Source organism: Macaca nemestrina, chromosome 1, assembly GCF_043159975.1.
Source record: "Macaca nemestrina isolate mMacNem1 chromosome 1, mMacNem.hap1, whole genome shotgun sequence".
Classification (NCBI taxonomy): domain Eukaryota; kingdom Metazoa; phylum Chordata; class Mammalia; order Primates; family Cercopithecidae; genus Macaca; species Macaca nemestrina.
The window spans coordinates 179409417-179435076 of NC_092125.1; the positions used below are offsets into that span (position 1 = coordinate 179409417).

The 25660-nt window shown below is 48.5% G+C and overlaps 1 protein-coding gene across 6 annotated transcripts in view; it reads left to right on the forward strand.

Annotated features, from left to right (window-relative positions):
- Positions 1-74: 74 nt before the first annotated feature.
- The window catches only part of LOC105495099 (cytochrome b5 reductase like), a 30936-nt gene continuing 5350 nt past the window's right edge, over positions 75-25660 (forward strand). The window contains exons 1-6 of one of the 6 annotated variants that reach the window (XM_011764300.3): positions 83-168; positions 6864-7160; positions 11417-11565; positions 14250-14337; positions 18253-18357; positions 23146-23349. In XM_011764300.3, the coding sequence (XP_011762602.1) occupies positions 6963-7160; positions 11417-11565; positions 14250-14337; positions 18253-18357; positions 23146-23349 (744 nt within the window). In that variant the 5' untranslated portion in view covers positions 83-168; positions 6864-6962. The other 5 variants (XM_011764301.3, XM_071092680.1, XM_024797021.2 and 2 more) reach the window with 5 other exon arrangements.

Here is a 25660-nt window from a genome sequence, read left to right on the forward strand (position 1 = left end):
GGGAATGGCAGCCAATTCAACCAATCACAGTGAGGATATTCTTGTCCTGCACCTGCCCCCAGCCCGTTCTCATTTTTTTATAGGTGATACCTGCTAAGCGCGCCCCGCCTACCCGGAGACAGGGAGGAACCTGGAAAATCTCACGTGAGGGGAAGCGCGAGCGAGTAGGTGAGTGGTCGTGGTGGGTCCAGAATCGCTCCAGGACTTCAAACCTGGACTTAGACAAGGTTAATCGCTTATGAGCAGCTGGAGCTTGGCAAGGCACTTCCCTCTCTGAGTCCCAGTGTCCCTCGCTGTAAAAATAGGGATAGAAATGCCTAAGCTGGCGCACCTGTACAGCGCGCTGCTGCGAGCGCCTCTGCCGCGCTGCCCTTCTCCTGAGCGTGACTGCACACTGCACACCTCTTCCCTAGCCCCAAAAGCGAGCCACTTTCCTGGCTTTTCCTTTCCCTCTGGATTTCCCAGTTCGCCTCCTAGAAGCAAGGACAAAGCAATGAAGATACGCTTTTGCTCCTTGCTCAACACCTGTCTATCAGCTGCCTGCTGTGTGTCAGGCGCTGTGCTTAGCCCCGGTTGGCATTGGTAAATAAGACAAATGGGAGATGTAGAGCTTACAGTTTAGTGGGAGATGCAGACAGAACGCAGGTAAACAACGCAAACAAATAAGTCAACTGCGATACACACACTCCCTATGCCTTTTCCGTATTTTTCTCGTTAGCATTTCACACTATCGTACCATCTGTTTTCCATCTTGATCTTGCTTAATAACTTTCTCACCCTAAGATATGAGCTCCGTGAGTGCAAGGGTTTCTGTTTCTTCACTGCTATATCCCCAGCACTGAGAACAGTGCCTGGCAGATAGTAAATGTGTTTAGTGAATGTGCGTATGGTAGAAACAAATAGAGTGCCTTATAGAGAATGAGGAGGGGAAGATTCAGGGAGGGCCTCTGAAGGGAGGTGACCTTTAAAACCAAGGCCTGAGGGGTGGGAAAAGTCATCCAGCCTGAGGCAACGTGTGTCAAGGCCTGGATTAAAGGTGGTGCCTCTTGAACTGAAAAGATAGAGGCTCAGAGGACGCATGAACCAGCTCTTTAAAATTCCTGACTGATGTGGCCAACTTTTCTGCTAATTTTCAAAATAGCAGAGCAGGTGAGACTGTTAAAACGTGGAGAAGGCCAAGAGTTATCCTTCACACCTGTAATCCGAACGTTTTGGGAGACCTAGGTGGGATGGGCCACTTGAGCCCAGGAGTTTGAGATCAGCCTGGGCAACATGGTGAGACCTCCTCTCTACAAATAATAAAAAAATTAGGCATGGTGGCATGTACCTATAGATCTAGGTACTCAGGAGGCTGAGATGGGAGGATCACTTGGGCCTGGGAGATCAAGTCTGCAGTGAGCTGTGATCCTGCCACTGCACTCCAACCTGGGCAACACAGCAAGACCCTGTCTCAAAAAAAAAAAAAATCAGCATAAAGAGGGGATCAGACCTCATCCACTCATAATGCATACCTGGTCCATAGCATGCAATAAAAATGAATTGGGTTGATGTAACACCATGTACGTGTAGTCTATGAGGCTCTGTGAAGGTAGGAACAATGACCTGTTTACCTCTGTTGCTTCCCAACACCTAGCGCTAATCTTGGCTCCCAGAATGTATTTGTAAACTACAGGGAACCTTCCATATGCCAGGCTGTGCTTGGTGGTAGAATACAGAAAGAATAAGACACCATCCTTTTTTTTTTTTTTTTTGAAACAGAGTCTTGCTTTGTCGCCCAGGCTGGAGTGAAGTGGTGCAATCTCAGCTCACTGCAGCCTCCACCTCCCAGGTTCCAGTGATCCTCCTGCTTCAGCCTCCTGGGTAGCTGGGATTACAGGCATGCACCCCAGCTAATTTTTGTGTTTTTTTGTTTTGTTTTTTTTTTTGAGACGGAGTCTCGCTCTGTCGCCCAGCCTGGAGTGCAATGGCCGGATCTCAGCTCACTGCAAGCTCTGCCTCCTGGGTTTACGCCATTCTCCTGCCTCAGCCTCCCGAGTAGCTGGGACTACAGGCGCTCGCCACCTCACCCGGCTAGTTTTTTGTATTTTTTAGTAGAGATGGGGTTTCACCAGGTTAGCCAGGATGGTCTTGATCTCCTGACCTCGTGATCCGCCCGTCTCGGCCTCCCAAAGTACTGGGATTACAGGCTTGAGCCACCGCACCCGGCCAATTTTTGTATTTTAGTAGAGATGGGGTTTCACCATGTTGGCCAGGCTGGTCTCGAACCCCTGACCTCAGGTGATCCGCCTGCCTTGGCCTCCCAAAGTGCTAGAATTATAGGCATGAGCCACCGCGCCCAGCCTAAGATACCATCCTTGACCTCAAGGGGGTCCCAGCCTGCTAAACCTTCCTGAAGTCATAAAGCTCATGAGCAGTAGTAAGTTTCCTGAAGCCAAACTCTTTATTCTGTTAAAGAAAGATTCATTGAACACTGCCCTTCTAAAACCAGCAATAGTAAGTGGTAAGATAATTTGGGTAAGGTCTGATCAGGAAGAGCTTTGGACACCAGGCAAGGAGATCGGATTCTATCCAGTAGTCAACAGGAGCTGTTAAAGGTTGCTAAGCAGGGGACTGGTGGCAGATGCGCTGATGGCTGATGTTAGGGAGAGACTGGAATTACATTCTGTGGGACCACCAGAAGCTCCAGTATAAATGGGGGTGGGAAGCAGAAAAAGATCTTACAGGTATGGACTCCTGGGAAGTGACTGGGAACCCAGAAATGAGACTTCCCTGCCCTCTGGCAGACTTGGTGGTCTCCTTCTCTGCCCGCTCACAGACTTGGCCACACTTGATCCTAGCACTTTATGCCTGAGTGAAATTAGTGCCATTTGGAGGCCCCAGAGTGCCCATATAATTTGAAGACAGTTTGGTAATAGGATCCTTGCTCTGTGCCAGCCCAGTGCAGGTGCTAGGAATTGGAGATGAAAGTACCCTTTCCTTGCGCTTTGGAAGCCTAGGGAGAAAGAGCACCAGTCTGGAGGCCAAAGAGACCCAGGCGTGCAAACTGGCCTTCATACTTTTGGCTTCCTGACCTGGGCCTCAGTTTTCTCCTCTATACAATGAGGAGGAGCATGGCCTACCTACATATGGCTGTTGGGAGGATTGAGTGAGGCATGCAGAGCACTTGGCATAGACTCTGGCCCAGTAAGTGGCATCTTTTATAATGGTTATCATCTGTTTAGTGAATGACTCTCCCATCAGGGCAGGATGAATGTTTCTCACCTCTGTATTCTGGAGCACCTCATGCCACAGCCCCTGCCTAGTATGTGTTTGTGGCAGGAACGAATGAAAAATCAAATGCTGGGAGCTCTCAGAGGTAGCTGGCGTTTTAGAGGCATGATGTTTACATCAAATAATGCTCTGTAGCATCAGACTTCTTCTCAGCTCTGCTCTTAGTACTGAGAGGAAGGAACACTCTCTTTTTTTTTTTGAGATGGAGTTTTGCTCCTGTTGCCCAGGTTGAAGTGCAGTGGTACAATCTCAGCTCACTGCTACCTCCGCCTCCTGGCTTCAAGCGATTCTTCCGCCTCAGCCTCCTGAGTAGCTGGGACTACAGGTGCGTGCTGCCATGGCTGACTAAATTTTTGTATTTTTAGTAGAGACGGGGTTTCATCCTGTTGGCCAGGCTGGTCTTAAACTCCTGGCCTCAGGTGATCCGTCCGCCTTCGCCTTCCAAAGTGCAGGGATTATAGGTGTGAGCCACACGCCCGGCCAAGGCGAACACTCTCTTTTACTTTGATTTGCCTGTGTAATTTTACCTTACTGTTTTAGAGACAGGGTGTTGCTATGTTGCCTAGACTGGACTTGAACTCCTAGCCTCAAGCAATTCTCCTGCCTTGGCCTGTGAAAGTGCTGGGATTACAGGTCTGAGCCACCGTGTCCAGCCTGCTTGTGGAATTTTAAATGAATAGTTAGCTTGCAGGTGAGATTTCCGTAAAAACTGTGGAGTCTACATGTAAGTGTGGAGAACCCTGATGAATCCCAAACTGCCCTCACAGAAACATTTCAAAGTAATTCAGACTGTGCACGGTGGCTCACGCTGTAATGCCAGCACTTTGAGAGGCCGAGGCGGGAGGATTGCTTTAGCCCAGGGGTTTGAGACCAGCCTGAGCAACACAGTGAGACCCCATCTCTACAAAAAATAAATTAGTTGGCGGTGGCGGCACATACCTATAGTCCCAGCTACTCTAGACTGAGGCAGGAGGATCACTTGAGCCCAGGAGGTTGAGGCTGCTGTGAGCCATGATCATGCCATTGCACTCCAGCCTGGGCGACAAGAGTGAGACCCTATCTCCAAATAAATAAACAAATAATTCATAGCCAAATCACCTCACTGATTTGTCTTTCAGACTATGTTTAACCAATAGCCCTGAAATTGGGTTCCTTTATTCCTTCCCTTCTTTCATATTATGCACATTTAAGAATAGCCACTGTGGCTGGGCACAGTGGCTCATGCCTATAATCCCAACACTTTGGGAGGCTGAGGCAGTCAGATCACTTGAGGCCAGGAGTTTGAGACCAGCCTGGCCAACATGGCAAAACCCCATCTCTACAAAAAAATGCAAAACTTAGCTGGGCGTGGTGATGCATACCTGTAATCCCAGCTACTCGGGAGGCTGAGGCAGGAGAATCGCTTGAACCCGGGAGATGGAGGTTGCAGTGAGCCAAGATTGTGCCACTGCACTCTAGTCTGGGTATTGGAGCAAGGTCTGTCTCAGAAGAAGAAGAAAAAAAAAAAATTAGCCACTGTGCCGTTTCATGAATAAATGAAAAGCAGGACTCTGCCCTCAAGTAGAACTGTTTCAAAGAAGAGAGACACATAAACATGTAACAGTTTGAATGCTGTAAGGTAGAGAGAGACTCATTCATTTGAAAAGTGTTTATTGGCTGGGTGTGATGGCTCACGCTTGTAATCCCAACACTTGGGAGGCCAAGGTGGGCAGATCACCTGATGTCAAGAGTTCAAGACCAGTCTGGGCAACATGGTGAAACCCTGTCTCTACTCAAAATACAAAACCTAGCCAGGCATTGTGTTGGGCACCTGTTGTCCCAGTTACTTGGGAGACTGAGGCAGGAGAATCGCTTGAGCCCAGGAGGCAGAGGTTGCAGTGAGTCGAGATCGTGCTGCTATACTCCAACCTGGCAACCTAGGCAACAGAGTGAGATTCTGTCTCAGAAAAAAAAAAAAAAAGGAAAGAAAGAAAGAAAAGTGTTTATTGAGCTCCTTTTATGAGCAGGGATGGACCAAGTGCATGGAGTGGTCACAGGAGAGAGCGAAGCCAGGCAGGCCTTCAACTGCACCTGTTTTTCTCTCTTCACTGTCCATCCATCTCCAGACTCGTATCTAGACCTGTTTAATCCAACTCACCACTGGATTTTGCATTTGGATCCTCTACAGTCACTCAGCATACCTCAAACTAAACTCTCTTCTACTTTCCCTTAAAACTCAACTTCTTCTTGAGCCTTCTGTCTACCCAAAATCCAAGCCAGATCCAAGGGGTTGGATGTCCCTTCTACCCCACTATCCCCCCACACTCCCTCACATCTATTCAGTGTCAGTGTCCTATTAATTTCCTCTTCAGTATTTCTCTCATTGACCCCTGCCTTCTCATCCTGCCTGAAGCTGCACGTCTAAATCCTCATCTCATCACACCTGGACCATCACAACCTTCTGTTTCCTGCGATTAAAGAACGATACGTTTTGAAACCAGACATGCCAGAGTTAAAACCCTGGTTGCCACCATTTTAGAAGCTGTATGAAACTCTGGGCAAAGCTGAACTATAGTGGTTAGGATTGCAAACATAGGTGGCAAAACTAGGGGAAAAAGGAAATAATTATCACAAAAGTCAGATTATGGTAACCTAGGGGAAGTGCAGTTATCAGGAAGGGACACAGGTGGCTTCTGGAATACTGGCAAGGTTCTTTTTACTTGACTGAGCAGTAATTACATAGGTGTTCTTTTATATTTTTAATTAATTTTTTATAATTGAGTTGTAGGTATATATTTTACTTTATCATTTAAAACATTTTAAGGCCAGACATGGTGGCTCATTCCTGTAATCCCAGCACTTTGGGAGACTGAGATGAGAAGCTCACTTGAGGCCAGGAGTTTGAGACCAGACTGGCAACATAGTGAGACCCTGTCTCTACAAAAAGTAAGAAAAAAAAAATTAGCCAGGTATGGTGGCGCACACCTGTAGTCCCAGCTACTCAGGAGACTGAGGCAGGAGGATTGCTTGAGCCCAGGAGGTTGAGGCTGCAGTGAGCTATGATTGTGCCGCTGCTCTCCAGCCTGGGCAACAGAGTGAGACCTCATCTCAGAAAAACAAAACAAAACAAAACAAAACAAAACAAAAATATCTTTTAAAATTCAATGAGACTTTTCTATGTAAAGTGTCAACTGGCACTCAGAGCACAGGAACAGATCAGGAAACCTTGGTTAGCAGCTCTGATTGTTGTGTCCTTTCTTCCGTATGCCAAGCTATGCTTGGTGGTAAAATACAAAAAGAATAAGACACTGTTCTGTGCTCAAGGGGGTCCCATCCTGCTAAACCTTCCTGAAGTCGCAGAGCTCATGAGTAGTAGAACCAGGTTTCCTGAAGCCAAACCCTTTCCTCTAGTAAAGAAAGATTCATTTCACACAAGGGATTGCCCTTCTAAAACCAATGATAGTAAATGGTTAATGCTCCCTACCAGACAGCAGACCCCTTGGCTGATCCATCTCCATCCCCAGCGCTTGCACAGAGGCTGGCACCTGCAGACTTTGGAGAATGTGAGGAATAGAGGAGACCAGAGAATAACCCCTGTGTTTTCCCTCTCCCAGGCTGGCCAAGGAGCAGGGCCTTGGCCCATGGTCTCATAGAGCCTGGCCTGTTCTGGAAGAGCACCCAGTTGTTCCTTCTAGGCTACCCAAGCCCCATTGATGATGGGTGAGAGGGAGGAGGACGACGACACTGAGGAAGCCTGGCTGCAGCTGCGGCCCATGGAACCCCTGCCCTCCCAGTGCTGTGGCAGTGGCTGCTCACCCTGTGTGTTTGACCTCTATCACCGAGACCTGGCAAGGTGGGAGGCAGCCCGAGCCAGCAAGGACAGGAGCCTGCTGCGTGGGCCAGAGTCACAGGTGAGGGAGGCTGCTTCTCGATATGAGCACCAGGGCGGCAGAATCTACTAGCCTTGGCCCTGCAAAGCACACCTCTAGGAAGCCTTCCCTGACTGTACAGCAGAAGAAAAGAGTACACATAACAGAAGCAAACAGATCCAGGCTCAAAGCCCAGCCCTGAAGCAAACTTATTAGCAGCTGTGTGGTTTGAGGCAAAGTCCCTTAGTCAACCTAAGCCTTAGTTTCCCCATCTGTAAATTGAGGCTAAATGTTTGTGATGTGTAGCACAGAGCTTGACATCCATTTCACTTAACTATGTTTATTGAGTACCTATTATATACCAGGCCCTGTGAGACAGAGAGGATTTGAGAGTGAGCGTGACAGACACAGTCCTTGTCCTTATGGACTAAACTAGCCATAGTTTATTCTAGGTAAATAATGGATGTTAGGGCTGATATTTTTTCTTCTCTGGCCCTTACTGACTTTTTCCTCCTTAACTCCTGCAGGACTTCATAGTCTGGACTAAGCAGATTAGCCCTTTATTGTAATGTTTAGGAGGGTTCACAGTTATAAATGTCAGAACACCGGACTTCATCCCCTGTATTACACAGATAGGGAAACTGAGGACCCATTCCTTCTGGCACTGTGCATAGGTTTTGTTTTGCATCTGTCCCTGTCTTGGTCTCCCGCATCTGAACAGTCTTCCCATTTTCTGTGTCCCTCCTGACTAATGTGGAGTAGAGGTGTCTCCCATTTCTACCTCTCTCAATGCCATCTGGCATCATCATCACTTTTTTTTTTCCTTTTTTGTAGAGATGGAATCTCGCTATGTTGCCAGGGCTGGTCTCGATTCTTGGTCTCAAGCGATCTTCCCACGTCAGCCTCCCAAAGTGATGGGATTACAGGCGTGAGCCACTTTGCCTAGCCATCATCACTTTTTGACCAACCATTCCTCATTCTTGGGGCTCCAACTAGACCAAAACTTAGTCATTTTTACACACGTTGTTCTTAAGCTATTATAGATCAGATATTCTGAACAAATGCAGTTGTTTTTCTTTTCTTTTTTTTCTTTCTTTTTTTTTTTTTTTTGAGATGGAGTTTTGCTCTTGTTGCCCAGGCTGGAGTGCAGTGGCGTGATCTTGGTTCACTGCAACCTCCGCCTCCCAGGTTCAAGCAATTCTCATGTCTCAGCCTCCCAAGTAGCTGGGATTACAGGCGTGTGCCACCACACCTGACTAATTTTATATTTTTAGTAGAGATGGGGTTTCACCATGTTGGCCAGGCTGGTCTCGAATTCCTGACCTTAGGTGATCCACCTGCCTCGGTCTCCCAAAGTGCTGGGATTAGAGGCGTGAGCCACCATGCCTGGCCTTGCAGTTGTTTCTCTGAACCCCAAAACAACATGACATTATTATTATTATTATTATTATTATTGTTATTATTGCAGAGTCTCACTCCGTCACCCAGGCTGGAGTGCAGTGGCATTATCTCAGCTCACTGAAACCTCTGCCTCCCAAGTTCAAGCAATTCTCCTGCCTCAGCCTCCTGAGTACCTGGGATTACAGGCACCTACCACCATGCCCAGCTAATTTTTTTTTTTGCATTTTTAGTAGAGTTGGGGTTTTACCATGTTGGTCTCGAACTCCTGACCTCAACTGATCTGCCTGCCTCAGCCTCTCAAAGTAGTGGGATTACAGGTGTGAGCCACTGTACCTGGCCGTATTTTTGCTTTTTATGAAGATAGAGACGGGGTCTTGCAATATTGCCCAGGCTGGGCTCAAACCCCTGGGCTTACGCGAACCTCCCATCTTGGCCTCCCAAAGTGCTTGCTGGGATTACAGGCATGAATAACTTTATATTTAATGTCTCCTTGTGTTTCTGCCACTGGAAGGTGGTGATGGGGACTAGAGTGCTCTGGCTTCTGCTAGTGACTGGGGAATGTTTGTGACAACCTCTGTGTTTTCTTTCTTCTCACTGCCCTCCATCTCCACGTGGCTCACCCCTTCACTTCTTTCTGATCTCTGCCCAAATTTCATTTATCTTCCTAACTCAGGACTACCAGACACCATCTAGATGTATTCTTTTATGTGTATATTGTCCATCTTCTTGCTAAAATATCAGTTCTGGCAGAGGAGGGGCCTCTGTCTTTCTCACTGTTCTATCCTCGGCACCTTGAGTAGTTCCTGGCATTACAGTCGGCACTCATTAAATATTTGTTTTATGAATGAATGTGTTTCTCCCAGATCTACTAAGTACCATATCCTGTGTGCTAGGCACAAGGAGATTGGTAATAAAGATGCCAGGGTACCAGTGCTGAAAAAACTCAGCTTACAGAAGGGGGACAAAGAATCACAGGGTTACTTGGCTGGTCACGGTGGCTTACGCCTGTAATCCCAGCACTTTGGGAGGCCGAGGTGGGTGGATCACCTGAGGTCAGGAGTTCAAGACCAGCCTGGCCAACATGGTGAAACTCCATCTCTACTAAAAGTATAAAACTTAGCTGGATGTGGTGGCACACGTCTGTAATCCCAGCTACCCGAGAGGCTGAGATACGAGAATCACTTGAATCTGGTAGGCAGAGGTTGTAGTGAGCCGAGATCTCACCACTGCACTCCAGCCTAGGCAACAGAGCGAGACTCTGTCTCAAAAAAAAAAAAAAAAAAAAAAAAAAATTGCAAACAGATGGAAGCAAACAAACACAAACATTTTGTCAGTCCTATAAAATAGCATATTCCAATTTGTAATTTTTTTTTTTTTTTTTGAGACGGAGTCTCGCGCTGTCACCCAGGCTGGAGTGCAGTGGCCGGATCTCAGCTCACTGCAAGCTCCGCCTCCCGGGTTCACGCCATTCTCCTGCCTCCGCCTCCCGAGTAGCTGGGACTACAGGCGTCCGCCACCTCGGCTGGCTAGTTTTTTGTATTTTTTAGTAGAGACGGGGTTTCACCGTGTTAACCAGGATGGTCTCGATCTCCTGACCTCGTGATCCGCCCATCTCGGCCTCCCAAAGTGCTGGGATTACAGGCTTGAGCCACCGCGCCCGGCCTGTAATTTTGTTTTTTAACTTTTAATGAAGCAATAATAATAGGAAAAGATTTTACATTTCCATGGTAACTTATATTTTATAAAATGCTTTTTACATTGTATCTCATCTGACCCTCATGATAACCCTATAAAGTTATCAGGGATGAGTGGCCCTTTTTATAGACTAGGAAACTGAAACCCAGAGGATCAGTTGATATGCTGAAGACTCCACAGGGAGGCAGTAGCTGAGCTGGGGCTAAACCCAGTTCTCCCAACTCCCAGTCCAGTGTTCCTTCCAAAGCACCAGGCAGCCGTGCCGGAGGGTACCCAGGTGCTCTGGCTGATGATGAAGAGGTCATCCTGGATGGGGGGTGTGGGAAGGGCCACAGTGGAGACAAGGCCTCGAATGCCAAGCCCGAGAATTTCTGTCGATTCAGTGATATTGTCAGCACTACCATGGGTAACTGGGGTTCCAGAGTTGGTGCTGCGGGAACACATGGTGCCAGGCCCTAAGCTGGGATTGAGGGGTCCCAAGAGTAAATGGAGTATTTTACAGGAGAGAAAGGTCTGTGAGTCACAGCATTCAGAGAAGGCTTCCTGGAGGAGATGCCGGTTGGGGTGGAATGTTAAAGGCAGTGGGCTGAGACTTCCACATGAATTTGAATCTTTGTCTACAATGTGACTGTAGACAAGCCAGCATGACTCAACTCAGGCCTCAGTTTCCACATATGTAACATACAGATATTGGGTTAGATATTCTGAGGTCCCATCAACTTATAAATTATGCAAATCTGGATTTTAGCAGGTTTGAAGAATGGGTATGTCTTTTACACATTGGAGATGAATGTTCTGGATAAGAGGGCACTGCTTGAGCTAATAAAGACTCAGAAGTGGGAGGCAGCAGGGTGTTCCTGGGAGGATGAAGAAAAGTGTGGCACCAGATGCCTGGGAGATAAAATGGGGTGTGAGGGTCATCCACAGGGCCCTTGAGTGTCCAGGTAAGGAAGGAGCCCGCACTTTACCCTGCAGCTGAGGGGAGCCATGGAATGCTTAAGAGCAGGATAGGCTCAAAGGAAAGCGCTCTGGCATTCTTGGATCTGATTTTCAAAGGGGAGTAAGGTGAGGCTAGTGTCCAGTTTACAGGAAACTTCCCGAGCCAAGACAGCCTCTCCTTGGGGACAGTGGGAAGGATGCTATGGATGCCTGTGTGTCTGTGGAGCCCCGACCTCTAGCTGTTGGATCTCTTCCTGTTGCAGAGCTGCCCCTCCAAGCTGAACCCAGAGACCTTCGTGGCCTTCTGCATCAGTGCCGTGGACAGACTCACTAAGGACACATACCGTGTCCGGTTTGCTCTACCCGGGAACAGCCAGCTTGGCCTGCAGCCTGGCCAGCACCTCATCCTACGGTACACTCAGGTAGCGGGAGGACCAAAGCTTCACAGCCCTGCTTTGCTATTTGCTAGCTGCTGGCCTTGAGCAACTAGCGTACTCTCCCTTAAGCCTCCATTTGTCATCTTCAAGATAGATGCAGTGACACATGACTCAGAGGGTTCTTGGGATTGAACTAGATAATGCATTTTCATAATAAATAATAACAACACAATCACTTTAATAGCACTTACTATCCAAGGCACAGTTCTGTGTGCTTATAGGCGTGAAATAATTTAACCCTCACAAAATCCTGTGTGGTAGGTGCAGTTATTTCCCAGAGGAAATTGAAGTAAGAGAGGTCCAGAAACTTGCCAAGGTCACACAGTTAGGAAATGTTGGAGCCAGGATTTGAAGGCAAGCAGTCTGGCTTTAGAGCTTGTGGTATGAACCTAATATGATTAGTACCAATTGATAGAATTGAGAATAAAGGGCTTGCCCAGCACCACATAGCTAATAAGTCACAGAGCCAGGATTTAAACCCAGACAACCTGGCTCCTGAGTTACGCTCTTTACCACTCCTCTGAGGTTCCTACTTCCTCCCAGTCTACTTAGGCACTCTACTCCCACCCCAGTCCCCACCCCTGCCTGCCCAGAGACAAGACCCTTTGGAATGTCTGGGTAGAGTTGTCTGTTAGGCTGTTGGCTCTGTGAATCTGAGGCTTAATAGAGAGATCTGAGCTGCAGGCATGGGTTTGGGAGTCATTGGCACATACCTGAGTGGTATTTGGAAACGTGTGCATGGAAAGAGAAAGGCGCATAGTACCAAACCCTGGAAACACCAGCATCTATGGCATTGGCAAGAGGGGGAGGAGCCAGCAAAGGAAACAGGGTGCGGCCAGAGGAGAAGGTGGAAGCCAGAAGAGCACTTACTGCTGCTCAGACTCTGGCCACTTGCTTCACAATGGTCCCTGGTATTTGTGTCCAGCTCCTTCTGGCCTGTGGCCTGGCCAGCAGTCCTAGAAGTTCACTATCCCAGTGGGCAGGAGGGGCCACAGGGCAGGTCATAGTCCCAGGCATCCTTCCATCCATGAACCAGAATGCCCAGAATTCCCTGCCTCCAGGCTAGCTCCCCTCCTTCACCCACTCTGTCCCTGCAGTGACATCCCTAACACACATATTTGACCATGTGACTCTGGAGTGCAGCATGGAGGCAATGTGGCACCCCAGAAGGTATCTGAGGTACACATTGCCTCCATGATGATGTCCTAACCCAAGGCCCCAGCTTGCTTTCCCACCATGTTCTTCTCCCTTTGCCATCCCACCCCTGCCCTGGTCTCAGCCTCCTGCTCCACACCCGATTCCCGCCACCCTTCCTGTCCCAATTTGCCCTTGTCAGTGGCTGGCCTATCCTGCAGTGCCCACCTCCAGGAGGTTTCCTAGGCTCCCAGAGGAGACTGCACACTCCCTCTGAAATGTATCAGTTTTACCTCTGTTGCAGCAGACGTCATAGTGCTCTGCAGCCAAGCCATGCTCTATGCTCTGTTCCTTATGTCCCCATTTGTTTAATATGCATTTATTAAGTATTTCTGTCCAGCCCCTCATGCTTTTGGTGCATTGAGACAGGGCCTTTTTAATCTTTGCATACCTCAGAGAAGAAAGTTTTGTACGTAGTAGGACTTGAGAGAAGACTGCTTAGGGAAGCTCCTGGGAAACTCTGAGGAACAGTGGTGAGGAACCCATCTCTGAAGTTAGAGCTGTGATTGAATTTCAGCTGTGCAAGTGACTTCACTTCTCTAAGCATTGAATTCCTCATTTGGGTTGTTGTTTGAGTTAAATGAGATAATGCATATGAAATGCTTGATACATGCATACATTTAATACACCATGGCTATTACTGTGACTCATGGTGGTTATCCTGACCCTGTTTTTGGTAACATAGAGAGGATTCATGCATGAGACAGGGCTTCAGACTAGGGCCCTTTGAGGATCCTTCCAGTCCTAATGCTTCTGTCAGGTGCTAGTAAGTGTTTAATAAATGTTAGCAGTTGTTTTTATCCTTATCACTCTGTGGTCGAGAAGAGGTCAGGAAAAATGACAGTCATGTCTTCAAAACAACTCACATCCTCAGTGTACTTTTTGAAGCACTCTCCCATCCACACAACTGGAATGCAGATAGCTGTCCCCATTTTACAAAAGCGGCCACGGGAGATGAGATGATCTACTGGGATCTCACAGCCAGCACGTGGCAGTGGATGAGCCCAGTACTCTTTTTTTTCTGTTGCATCTTGCCTGCCTCTCAGTGAGGACCTTTATTTTCACCAGCCTGGCAGAGGAGGTAGCTCATAAGGATTTGCAGTTGTTGGTTTGTTTGAGACAGAGTCTTGCTCTTTTGCCCAGGCTGGAGTGCAGTAACATATGATCTCGGCTCACTGAAACCTCCGCCTCCCGGGTTCAAGTGATTCATGTGCCTCAGCCTCCCGAGTAGCTAAGACTACAGGTGTGCACAGATGTGCACCACCACATCCAGCTAAATGTTTGTATTTTTAGTAGAGACAGAGTTTCACTATGTTGTCCAGGCTGGTCTCAAACTCCTGACCTCAAATGATCCACCCACCTCGGCCTCCCAAAGTGTGGGGATTACAGATCTGAGCCACCGTGCCCAGCCTTAAAAGGGTTTGTTGAATGACTGGCTGACTGACTGCATGCTTCTCTTTCCCAGAGGGATAGTAGATGACTTAGAAATTCAGAGAGCCTATACGCCCATCAGCCCTGCCAATGCAGAAGGATACTTTGAAGTGTTAATTAAGGTGAGTTGACCTTCGAGGATGCTCTCAGATGCCGTGGACTTGTGCCTCCTCTGCCAAGTTGGTCATGATGGGGCAGTTCCTACCAATGTGGGGAAAGTCAGGGTTCACGGGAAAGGGGGCTGACCTGAGGGAGAAGCAGGGACAGGTGAAGGAGGACTTCTTCCATCTCCTTTCCTGGGGAAGGGACTGCCGCTAGTCCACCAACAAAGGGCTGTTCCAGCGTGTTCCTGACAGATTTTACTAAAAGATAACTCCGACTGAGAAGGGGAAGAAGGGAAACTGCTCGCCTCACCTTCCCGCCATCTGTGGAGAGTGAGCACCAAGCTGCACAGGGAAGGGGAGCCAAGGCCCCCTGCACCCACTGTGTGCTGAGCACAGGGGTCCAGAGGTGAGTCAAGCACAGTGCCTACCCTCAAGATACCTGCCCAGGACAAGTGACCAGATCAGGACAATACAGTGTGACAGATTTTGTGCATAAGGAGGCCCAGCCCAGCTCAGCGACTGGGTTGCAGGGGAGGCAGGCCGGGCTTCCTTGGAGAAGCTATGTGTCTAGGGAGTGGAGAGCTAGAGGGAAAATGTGGGAAGGAAACTCAATGCTGGGAACAATATGGACAAAGGCAACTGGGGAAGTAAGTCCTTTGTCCTGGAACAGAAGGAAGGCATGCCAAGGGAGCAGGATGCAAGCTGAGAGGTTCAGGCAAGAGGTAGGACATGGAGAAGCTTATGGACAGGACTAACCTAACATCACCTCTCAGGGCAGGTGGGCAGGACCAGGGGCATTGGAATTGGACCTTGAATTCCAATTCCAATGCACTGGAATTGGAGTGCAAATTGGCAGTGGCCATAAATGGCATTCTAGGCTGAGGGGATGGTTAACCAAAGGTTGGGAGGGGTGAAATAGAACAAGTCTTCTAGGAACCGTACCCAGCCTGACAACCAGGAGGAGAAGGTGCTGGTGGAGCAGGCGGGGTGGATGGAGGAATTGGTAGAGATGAGATGAACAAAGTAGGGGTGCAAAACACCCTGGAGACCCAAGGAATAGGCAACAAATATATAAGAAGTTGTGGAGGCCCAATTATGTGGAAAGAATAATTAGGTTGAGCTACATGAAATTGCTGATATTCTAACTTTTTTGACTTAAAGAAACATCAACTTCATGTGGGCCAACCTAATACACAGCTCTAGATCATCATTTCCCAAATGGAATCATTACAATATTTAAGAATAGTGTTCACATCCTTGATCTACCTTATAAGACATGACTTATTATCTGTATTGCATTGATAAGTAAACTGAGTCCCACAGAGGCCCCAAGGCCCCACAGCTAGTAAGAAGTGCTGCTGGTAGGTGAGTCCTGCCCCCTGACACCGAGACCTCAGCACTGCCTCCAGCTCCCGCCTTCCTACCTGCCATCAGAGTGCGAGTATTTATTCCCTCACACATAAGCTTGGATGGGATCCCTTCTTCACACAACTGTTTGTCTGGGAGATTCCACAAATCCTCTCCAAATGGCCTGCTTCCCCAAGCTGCTTCTCGGGGTGTGTTTCTGTGGAAAGGATAAGCCTGGAGACAGTTCTTCAGGGCAGCTCGATCTCTCCCAGCTGCAAGGCTGATTTTCTCCTTCGTTTACTGGAAAGCCTCTCTTTAGAGAGATGCCTAATTATCTCTAAGCCACTGGCTAGGAAGAGCCAAAAATGTCTTTGCAAATTGGGAAGGCAGGCAGGGCTTATCGTTTGACCCTCCCATGTAGAAGGGAAGGAGAAGCTCCCATTTCTCAGGCACTTTCTGGGTACCAGGTACTGCCCCTGTCTCTTTATTCTAATTATCGCATTTCAACCTCATAACCACCCTATAGAGTAGATAATATTATTCCCATTTTACAGATGAAGAAACTGAAGCTCAGAAAGATGACATCATTTGTCTCAAGGCCCCTTGGGTAATATCATCCAAATGGAAGGACAAAAGTTCAGTGTCAGTTCTGTTTAACAAGTATGTATTAAGCATTTACTCTGCCAGGCTCTGTGTGGGTATGTATTAGTCCATTTTCACGCTGCTGATAAAGACTTACCTGAGAATGGGCAATTTATGAAAGAAATGAGTTTAATGGACTCACAGTTCCACATGGCTGGGGAGGCCTCACAATCATGGCCGAAGGTGAAAGGCATATCTTACATGGTGGCAGATGAGAAGAGAGCTTGTGCAGGGAAACTCTTCTTTGTAAAAACATCAGATCTCATGAGACTTATTCACTATCGCAAGAACAGCACGAGAAAGACCTGCCCCCATGATTCAGTTACCTCCCACTGGGTCCCTCCCACAACACATGGGAATTCAAGGTGAGATTTGGATGTTGACACAGCCAAACAATATCAGGGTACTAAAGACAACATGGAAGAATCCTTCCCCTCTTCTTGGGTGCTGTCTATGCCATATGGCCTCTAAGGCCACAGCTGGGATCATGTCTCCCCCTAGACAGGGGCCAGAAAACAAAGCATGCATGGAGACAACCTCCAGCAAGGCAGGAGAAAAAACACACCTTTCCTTCTAGACCCCTTCCAGTTGAGCCAGGGACTTCCCTTGCATTGTGCACGTGGTGCCCAGGGAAGTCAGGGATGATATCAGAGATGGCCATGGGTGCTTAAAAACAGGTCTGGGGACCAAAGCCATGTCTCTCTGTTAAGCCTGGCTATAATCTTACTCCAAACACCCTTCCAGTCCTGTTTCCCAGTGCTTCACCCTCACCCTCACCCTACCATGTTCCCTTGTTGTTCCCAAAACATGACCCAGATTGTCCTACCCCTGACCATACTACACCTGATGTCCAGAGTCCTCTCTGCACCCCTGCTCACATCCCCAGTGAATTCCATCTTGCCCATCTTTCAAGTTCCAATTCAAATGCTTCCCCCTCCAGGAAGCCATCCTTGATCCCATCCATGGAAATGACTGCAGCCTTCTCAGGTTTATTCCTAGTTTATTCTTCTCATGGGTATTAGATGGTCTCTACCTTGTATATGTCTGAGACTTAGGTCCCTTCTGGATTGTAAGCTCCTTAAGGGGACGGCCTGAATCTGGATTGATTGATTCATTCATTCATTCAGGTATTTATTAAGTTATTTCCATGGTTCAGGCACTGGCTGCCTTCATGGAGCTTAAGATCTAGGTGTCTTGCCTGCATCCTTAACATGGTACCTGGTACAGAGTGGACAGACACCCAGGCAATATAGACTCCCCTCTCCATGGAGGAATCATTCCTGTAACCTTCATTTTTCATCAAGCCAGGAGATGGTGTAGAATAATGCAGAGACTGCGGATGGGTGGCCTGAATCTAGCCCACAGATGTATTCGGTATTGGCCAGCATAGAGTTTTAAATTTTTGAATTAATTGCAGACATTTCAAAAATGGGAGATTTTAAATAAAAATATGGATTTCCTGCCTCTTTTGGAAAATCAATAGATCTGGCCAGTTAGGCCCCACAAACTATAGACTGAAACCTGCAAAGTGGCTTCCCTCCTTAGAAGGATTGCTTGCCAACTTATCATAATCCCCATCACTCCCTATTGTCTCCCTGATGCTGAGACTGTGTGTTAATTGCCATTAATCATCACCCGGTTCTTCACTCATTTATGGTACCTGAATGGTCCCTGTGGGCATTTGGGTTTGGGACCTCTATGTTGAAGGCTTTAGGTCCTATGGATTCTCATCCCAGTCTCCTGTCTACCTTCTGTGTAAGCTTCTGGGCCTCATCTGAAAATTGGGAATGACTGTACCAACTTTGTAGGATGAGGAGGACAATTAAATGAGGTAACACATGTGAAGCACTTAGCATACAGAACAGGCTCCACATTAATAGCTAATCTGGTTTGTGTTGGCAGCATGTACCTATCCCACTGATGTCTCCCTGTGTTTGCTTCCAGTGCTACCAGATGGGGCTGATGTCCCGGTATGTTGAGTCCTGGAGAGCAGGAGACACAGCTTTCTGGCGAGGACCTTTCGGAGATTTCTTCTATAAACCAAACCAGGTCAGTGCCAGCACCTTAAATCCTCAAGAGATCCCTATTGACTGTGGTTTTCATGTTTCAGCCCACAGCATCTCACTGTGCCATTCTCCCTGAGCTCACACACAATCCCAAGTGTATCCTTGGGGTTGGACATGGGAGAAGATGGAATAGACACTTATTTTTTTATTTAGAGATGGAGTTTCACTCTTGTTGCCCAGACTGGAGTGCAATGGCGTGATCTCGGCTCACCACAACCTCCACCTCCCAGGTTCAAGTGATTCTCCTGCCTCAGCCTCCCAAGTAGCTGAGATTACAGGCATGCACCACTATGCCTGGCTAATTTTGTATTTCTAGTAGGTATAGGGTTTCTCCATGTTGGTCAAGCTGGTCATGAACTCCCGACCTCAGGTGATCCACCCACCTCAGCCTCCCAAAGTGCTGGGGTTACAGTCGTGAGCCACCACTTCCAGCCGGAATAGACACTTATAAATGAAACTGCCTGCCCAGCTCCAAAGTTACCCAGGGCACCCATTGCTTAGAACATCAGACTCACGTACTTGGCGTTTAGGAGCCCTTATGCCCTCTGACCCTCAGACACCTTCCAATTTCACAGTGCAGTCACATGACTAAATATGCCCCATGGCTTCCTGCTTCCCAGCTCAGATGGCTCTTCTCATCATCATCCTGGCATTTTTAAACCCTTCCCCGACTTTCCCAGAAAGAATTCGTAATTTCTCATCAGTTGGTGCATATCTGGAAAGCATTATGACAGTATGTACCAAGAGTCTTCAGAGTCTTCAAATCCTTGGCCCCAGTAATTCCACTGTGGAAGTCTGTCCTACAGAATGAATCAAAATGCTGGCTCTTTTGCATATGTTCATTGCATCTTTATTTAAAATAGCAGAAAATTGGAAACAACTGAATATCCAACAGCAGGGGAACAGTTAGGTACACTGGGCTACAGGTACTTGATAGAATAATATCCTGGATTTTAAAATTATGTTTATAAATGATGTTATATACTTATGCTGTAAGATCAAGTGACAAACCCTAGGTACAAAACTGAATATACAGGAGGTTGGGAAATTAAGTTAAAATGCACAGAGAAAATATGAAAAGAAAATGCAATGAAATGTTAGCAGTTCTGGGTAGTGAAATTATGGATGATTTTTATTTTCTTCATTATACTTTCTAAATCATTTGCAGTGAACACCTATTACTTTATAATTAGGAAAACAAAGCAAAATGAAAACAAATGGAAAAGAATGAATCATGCCTTCCTCTCCATTCTTTTTGTTTAATTTTAAAACAGCTTTTTTGGCTGGGCACAGTGGCTCACGCCTATAATCCCAGCACTTTGGGAGGCCGAGGCGGGTGGATCACCTGAGGTCAGGAGTTTGAGACCAGCCTGGCCAACATGGCAAAATCCTGTCTCTACTAAAAATACAAAACATACTAGCCAGGCATGGTGTCATGCACCTGTAATCCCAGCCACTTGGGAGGCCGAGGCATGAGAATCATTCAAACCTAGGAGGCAGAGGTTGCAATGAGCCGAGATTGTGCCACTGCACTCCAGCCTGGGTGGCAGAAAGAGATTCTGTTTTTTAAAAAAAAAAAGATCTTTTATTATTTTTTTCTTTTATAAATGCAGTACATGTTCATTACCCAAAAATCAGCAGACAAAAAAAAAAAAAAAAAGAAAAGAAAAAACACTCACAGGCAATCTACCCAGACACACCCATCTTATGGCTTGGTGTATATCCTTCCAAATCCTCTTCCACATGAGTATATGTACAAATGCATACTGCATGTACATGTGTAGTATATATGTATAATAATATCAAGCATGTGCAGCACCTCATGCGTGCCAGGCTCGGACCTTAGCACTTGCTATATGGTAACTTACACAGTCTTCACAGCAGCTCTTAGGTGCTACAACCCCATTCTACAGATATGTGCTATGCATATGTTAATACTCTTCCATAGTATTCTCCTAGTACTAACCATGCTTAGCCTTGCATTTTAGACCCTGCATCCCCCAGATGCTTGAGAGCAGGGAATGGAAATCGTTCGTGTTTCTTCCTTGTCTTGAGTGGATAACAGATGAACGTTGTCTTGACCACCTTTTCTGGTGGAGCCTCCCAATGCCTTGTGGCTGCTCCTTCACATGCACAGAATACTTGAAAGGTCCTGCATTTATTTCCTGCCTTCCTGCCTTCCCCCCTCCTTTCCTCCCTTTGTTGCCCAAGCTGGAGTGCTGTCACAGCTCACTACAGCTCCACCTACTGGGCTCAAGCAATCTTTCTGCCTCAGCCTCCCAAGTAGCTGGGACTACAGGCGTGTATCACCATGCCCAGGTAAGTTTTGTATTTTTTTGTGGACACAGGATTTCACCATGTTGCCCAGGCTGGTCTCAAACTCCTTGGCTCAAGTGATCCTCCCCACTCAGCCTCCCAAAGTGCTGGGATTATAGGCATAAGCCACCGTGGATTTCTTATCTGGGGAGGCTGTAGGACCTGATGGTGAGGAAAAAGAAATGGTGTCTCACACCTTAATATTGCAGTCACTGAAATTTCAGTAAGCCTTGGTTTCACCATGCAAGGACATCTGGGAAGCTCCTGCCCTCTTCCGGGCCCTGTTTTGCTGCTCTGCAGTTGTCTTCATTACAGATGGATATTACATCAGCCCTGAGGACTGACATATTAGCATCTGTCTGTGCATTCATTCAACAAACAGACACAAGTGTTCACCCAGTGCCAGGGGACTCTGGGGACCCAGAGATGGGTCAGATGAGTCCCCTGTCCTCCAGAAGCTCACAGTCTGCTGGGGGAGTCAGACACACAGACAGATGACAGCAGCACAGTATGGCCAGTGTGGTTCAGAGGGACTCACAGGGAGCTGTGGAAACACAAAGAAAGGACCCTCCCCTTCCCCTGCTTGGGGAAGGCCTTCCAAAGGATAGCCCGAGCTAGGATGGGAGGAGGCGGAGGAGCATGGCAAGCTGAAGACCTAGAGGCTGGAGAGAGCACTGATGCAGAATAGCTGCCAGGCGTGAGTCTCAGCAGCTTAGGGAGAGGGAGGGATCTAATTGGATCTGCACCAGGCAGTTTTCTTTTTTGTTTGTTTTGTTTTGTTTTGTTTGAGACAGGGTTTCACTCTTGCCTAGCTGGAGTGCAGTGGCATGATGGTGGTTCACTACAGCCCCAACCTCCTGGGCTCAAGCGATCCTCCTGTCTCAGTCTTGAGTAGCTGAGATTATAGGCATGAGCCACCACATGCAGCCAATCAAGCACTTTTCTTCATCTCATTTAATCCTTGTAACAGTTCTGAGATAGGTGCTGCTATGGGGAAGTGCTTTTCTTTTTTTACCAGTGGGGACACTGAGGCTCATATTGGTGAAAGAGCTTGCCCAGATCACATGGTTGGGGATTTATACCCAGAGGCCTAATCTCTAGAATGAAGGAGGTGAATACCCCTGCATCACTGAGGTACTAAACTTTAAGGCACTGACCTTAAAGAGGGTCACCCCTCTTTTTTTTTTTTTTTTTTTTTTTTTGAGATGGAGTCTCACACTGTCGCCCAGGCTGGAGTACAGTGGCGCGATCTCCACTTACTGTAAGCTCCGCCTCCCAGGTTCACGCCATTCTCCTGCCTCAGCCTCCTGAGTAGCTTGAGACTATAGGCGCCTGCCACCACGCCCGGCTAATTTTTTGTATTTTTGGTAGAGACGGAGTGTTAACCAGGATGGTCTCTATCTCCTGACTTCGTGAACTACCCACCTCGGCCTCCCAAAGTGCTGGGATTACAGAGGGTCACCCCTCTTTAAGAGGCCTAGAGCCCGGAAATAAATTCAGTGAGGAGGAGTTGATGGAACTGGGACCTCTTGGGGTGGAAACTCACCCTTTTGTTTGTTTGTTTGTTTGTTTTGAGATATAGTCTTGCTCTGTTGCCCAGGCTGGAGTGCAGTGGCATGATCTTGGCTCACTGCAACCTCTGCCTTCCAGGTTGAGCAATTCTCCTGCCTTAGCCTCCCAAGTAGCTGGGACTACAGGCGTGCACCACCACACTTGGCTAATTTTTGCATTTTTAGTAGAGATGGAGTTTTTTGCCATGTTGGTCTCAAACTTCTGACCTTAAGTGATCCACCCGCCTTGGCCTCCCAAAGTACTAGGATTGTAGGTGTGAGCCACCGCTGCCGGCCGGGAACTCACCTTTTTCAAGTGACTCTTTTGTGCCAGTGCTGTGCTACATGCTTATGCATATTATTTCATTTAGCCTAGAGATAAGCAAGCTCAGAGGTCCAAGGTGGGCCCTTGAGATCTCTGCAGAGGTACCCTGGGGCAGAGGAAGCAGCCCAGAGAGCAGGGCTGGAATGGCGTTGGGAGTGGGCAAGGCTTTGATGGGAGTAGGTTTCAACTCAATGTAAGTAAAGACCTCCCTGGCAAAGGATTTGGCCTATAGTAGGGCAAACTGCCTTGGGAAGTAGTGAGCTCCCTGTCAGCAGAAGTGTGTAAGCAGAGTACTTGTGGGGATGCTTTAGTAGGCAACCAGGCCACTTACAGGATGGGCTATACTGTTATGTTCCCTTTCAGCCCCCATATCTCATCGTCTCCATTACCCAAACCTCACATGCCTTTCACAAACAAGGACGACTTTCTGGAGGAGGTAGAGAGGGGACATAGGTGGTTGGACACCAAGGAAGGGCACTGCCATCCAGTTGAAGGAAGCTCAAGGAAAAGCCCCATAGTAGAGGGGATAGGGTGAGATTCTCCCAACCCACCTGTCATACATACCCCTTCTATTCCCCAGTATGGTGAGCTCCTCATGCTGGCTGCGGGCACGGGCCTGGCCCCCATGGTGCCCATCCTGCAGAGCATCACAGACAATGAGGATGACGAGACTTTTGTCACTCTAGTCGGTTGCTTCAAGACCTTTGAGAGCATCTACCTGAAAACCTTCCTCCAAGAGCAGGCCTGTTTCTGGAACGTCCGTACATTCTTTGTACTCAGCCAGGTGAGCCCAGGGTGGTGACTTCCTTTTTTGATTGAGACTCTGCAGTCCCTTTGCACCTGTCCTGAGTACCAGCTCTAGCCTCTTTTGGCAATGGACGCTGTAGTCATAATCCCTGCCACTGGTGGAGCACCCACCTGTAAGGAAGGAAGGTGTTCTCATGTTCATTATACAGATGAGGAGATGCACGTTCTAGGGGTGAAGCTGCCCACCAGCTCATGCTGCTGGACAGGGCTGAGGCCAGGATCTGAGCCCAGGGCTGTCTGGTTGCCGAGCTCTGGCTCTCACCCCATGCGTTGCTGCCTCCCATCGCCCTCTGGCATCATCAGTTACATGGGCAGGGGCCTGGCTGTAGATGACGTGGCAGGCTGCAGACCTCCCTCCGACTGAGTGATGTTCCTTGAGGCAGAGACCACATGTCTACCTCAGCCTCTTTCTTCAGTGCTTAGCATAATGCCAGGCCCAGAACAGGGACTCCATTAGTGACTGCTGGAGTAACTGATCTGAGTTCCCTGTGCTTACTAGTATCCTTCCACCTCAGCCTGTCCCTCCATAGGAGGACCCCACCGTAGCTGGCAGCGACTCTCCCTGCTGAACCCTCCTCCCTCTGACTCCACATCCCCTCTGCTCACTCAGGTAACCCTTCTGGGGCCACCCCCATAGGTTAGAGCACGGGGGTTTATCTGCCCCTCATATCAAGCCAGACCCTCAGCTACTTTTGCTGGCCTGCCTTTCCCTGGTTGGTAGCTTCACTTTTCCCTCCTGTCCCCCGTGGGTTGGATTCCTGCTGGGCCCCCTGTGTTCCCTGGTGCTCAGGGTCAGCCTTCTTGCCTGGTGCTGTGGAGCACCCTTCTCATCTGGTCCCACTATGAGGCAGCTTTATGTGGTCCCTAAACACTTATTTGATCCTCAACATTGTGGCTGGGTGTGGAGGGTGAGGAAATTGGATTTCCCATCCCAATATAAGGGTCCCTGGGCTCCCCAGGGTCTGGGTTCTGCAGGCCTGTCCATGGGGCAGAATGCTCAGTGGCATGACATTGAGAGCATGGTGAACATTTATAGCAGCAGAAAGTGCCTAAGGAAGGAGAATGGAGCCAAAGGCTAGCGTGCAGCCCAAGGGGTGGGTGCAAGGGATGGGCCACTGTTGCCCAGCAGCACAGACAGCCTGCCTGAGAGCCTGGACAAGGACACTGGGAGGAGGGCAGGAAGGCAGCACCTGGCAGAGGGTCCACAAGCTGCTGGCCAGCTTTGCTTTCCCTCCTCTATCACCTGAGCATGTGGCAGGTGTCAGAGACACAATAGTGAAGGTGACCAACTCCCAGCCCTCTGGCTGCTCACCTATCTGTGGGTGACAGCCACAGAGGCGGCCGAAAAGGTCTCCCCTTCATTCAGCACATTCTCTGTAGCCAGCACCGTTCTAAGCACTTTATTTACTCATTTAATCTCCACTACAATCTTATGAGGCTTATACTCCCATCTTGCTCCTTGTACAGATGTGAAACCACAGAATGGTTAAGAACCTTGCCCAGGGTAACATAGCTGGTTAGTGGAGAGTGGAGTATGAACCCAGGAGGTCCTGCTCAAAGGCTGTGGTCTTAGTGCTCCTCGGAATAAGGCAGCACAGCACAAGGTGCTGTGAAGATGTTCAGGATGCCAGCGGTGGGCAGAGAGGCCAGGCAGGGTCAGGGAGGGCTTTACCAAGCAGGTGGCTTTTCAATTAAAGTTCACCAGCAATAGAAGATTTTTAGCCCCCAGCTGGGCCAGGGTGGTGCCAGTGGCCTGGAGTTGGGCAAGCGAGTGGGCTGGCCATTAGTGGCAGGTGAAAGGAGTGACTTGTGGCTCCTGCCTGTCCACACTCCCTTGACTCAGTGTGCGCCCTCACCTGCCTGGGCCACAGCTGCAGTATCCTCAAGAGTCTCCCCGTACCAGCCGCTCCCTGCTGATTTGTCCTGCGTCCTGCAGTCCTAAGGGCAGATCTGACCACACCACCACCCTGTTTCCAGCGCTTCCCTGGCTCCCTACTGCTCACAGGATAAGGTCCACACCTGAGAACTGCCTCCCTCTGCGGCCTCATCTCCCAGCCCGCCCTCCCTGTAAGCTGTGGCCTGATGTCACTGGTCTGCCCATGGTTGCAAGTGTGCCGTACTTTTCTGGCTTCTGGGCCTTTGCTCACGCCATTCTGCCTGCCAGGAGTGCTCCCCCTTCCTCACCTCCCACCTGTGTACCCCTCACATCCCTGTTGAGGTAGAAGTCCATCCTGGAAGCTTTCCTAGAGCCCCCAGGCTGGTCTTGGTGGTTCTGCTGCCACCACCCC